The sequence below is a fragment of the Neopsephotus bourkii genome, unplaced genomic scaffold (assembly GCF_033783945.1).
Source record: "Neopsephotus bourkii isolate Nb327-2 ecotype Australia unplaced genomic scaffold, CSIRO-AGI_Nbou_v1 NB_716, whole genome shotgun sequence".
NCBI classification, from domain to species: Eukaryota; Metazoa; Chordata; class Aves; order Psittaciformes; family Psittacidae; genus Neopsephotus; species Neopsephotus bourkii.
This window is the reverse complement of record NW_026901215.1, coordinates 1-1,623: the sequence shown is the minus strand read 5'-3', so window position 1 is coordinate 1,623 and position 1,623 is coordinate 1. Positions and strand designations below refer to the sequence as shown.

At 62.4% G+C, this 1,623-nt stretch overlaps 1 protein-coding gene across 1 annotated transcript; it reads right to left on the bottom strand.

The window, feature by feature from the left end:
* Nucleotides 1–507: 507 nt before the first annotated feature.
* SMIM33 (small integral membrane protein 33) lies at nt 508–1,005 on the bottom strand. The gene has a single exon (XM_061353926.1). It carries the CDS (start codon nt 970–972, stop codon nt 565–567), a length of 408 nt encoding a protein of 135 aa, XP_061209910.1. The 5' UTR covers nt 973–1,005; the 3' UTR covers nt 508–564.
* Between the last annotated feature and the right edge of the window lie 618 nt (nt 1,006–1,623).

Sequence of the window (1,623 nt, the reverse complement as noted above, 5' to 3'; positions counted from 1 at the left end):
AGGAGCTGCGTCCTCTTCTGCCTGTTTGCAGGAGGGAGGACAGTGTTTCACCCCCCCAACAGAGGGAAAGGGGCTGTGGCAGGGGGGGAAGAGGGGCTAGAGGCTTTCCTATGCTGTACAAACGGCATAATGAGGACACTGTGCATGTGGAAACATCTTTAAGCTGGAAAGCAATTCCAAGGTGATGCAACTTCCAGCTCCTGCCAAGGGGATGAGCACAGGCCCAGAGCTCCCCAGCTGGGACAAGGACCAAGAGCTCCCCCGCCACTCCCAGACAGCGTGGGACAGGTAAAACCAGGGCGAGAAAAACCAGAAGGGATGCTAATGCTGTCCCATGTAGGCTGACCCAGCCCCAGAGCCTGGGCTGGGGACAGCAGCACCCCAAGGCTGGACTTGTGGGGGCTGATGATGGGTCAGCACAGTGACATCAACCCCCCCACTGAGCCTGCCGGGGGGGAGACACAGTCCTGGGGAGCAGGACCCGGTGAGTCTGGGGCTAAGCCAACATCCCAGGCACTGCTCATCCCGCAGGACACGGTCCCCGTGGTCCTGCCCGGGTGGCCATCACAGGTACGTGATCTCGATGACATTGGGCTCGGCGCTCCCGCAGGCGAGGTGATGCTTGCAGGAGCACTGGCAGCTCACAGCGGCCAGGTCCCACGGGCAGGGCTGGGCAGGCAGCTTCTTCTGGGAGCCCAGCTTCCTCCAGTCCGTGAGGTGCACGCCGGTGTCCATGTCCTGCGGCATGGGCTCGTGGTACAGGGTGATCTGCACGGTGCGGAGGTGCGGGCCGTAGTGCACCACGAGGATGATGAAGACGGCCAAGAGCACGAAGATGAGGACGATCACCGAGATCATGGGCAGGGCATCGGACTTCTTCGTCACGCTCCTGACGATGGTGACGGGGGTGAAGGCGGCCACGTCCTGGGGCTCCGGCTGCCTCAGCTGGCTGCTGGGAGCGGAGGTGTTCATGGCTGAGCAGGCTGACCTGGGGCAGGGAAACACGGGGTGATCACTGAGGAGAGGCCGGCTGATGCCCTGGTGCCCTGCCCTCGAGTCGGCAGCTCCCTCCTGCACCTGCAGCTGCCAGGGAATGGGGTGGTGCTGTAAGTGACTGTGGGATGGGATCAGTTTCTCTGGGGTTGTAGGATGCTGCCCTGGACACGCTCAGCTGGGGGTAATGCTCTGCATCCCCTCAACCTGGACACCTTCAGTGGGGGGCTCTTCATTCTCCACGACCTCACAGACTCATAGAATAAACCAGGTTGGAAAAACCTTTAAGATCATCAACTCCAACCATTCCCCCAGCACTCAAAACTCCACCACTAAACCATGTCACTAAGGGCCTCATGTACATGGTTTCCCACCCTCCCCTCTTCACCCCCAGTCCCGCAGTGCTCACCCAAACCCCACAGGGACCCAACCCCACCAAACCACACCGCGAGGCATCCCCTGCCCCAGCCACAGAACCCCGTGGGAGCCAGCACGGGTAGGGGGCAAAGCAGGGAGGCAGAGCCCCGCAGCGGTACCTCGGTGTCCCTGCGGCGTGGGAACCATCCTCTCCCGCGGGGCGCTGAGGGCAGCCGAGCCTGCGGACGGCTCTGCCCGTTCGCCCCATCACAC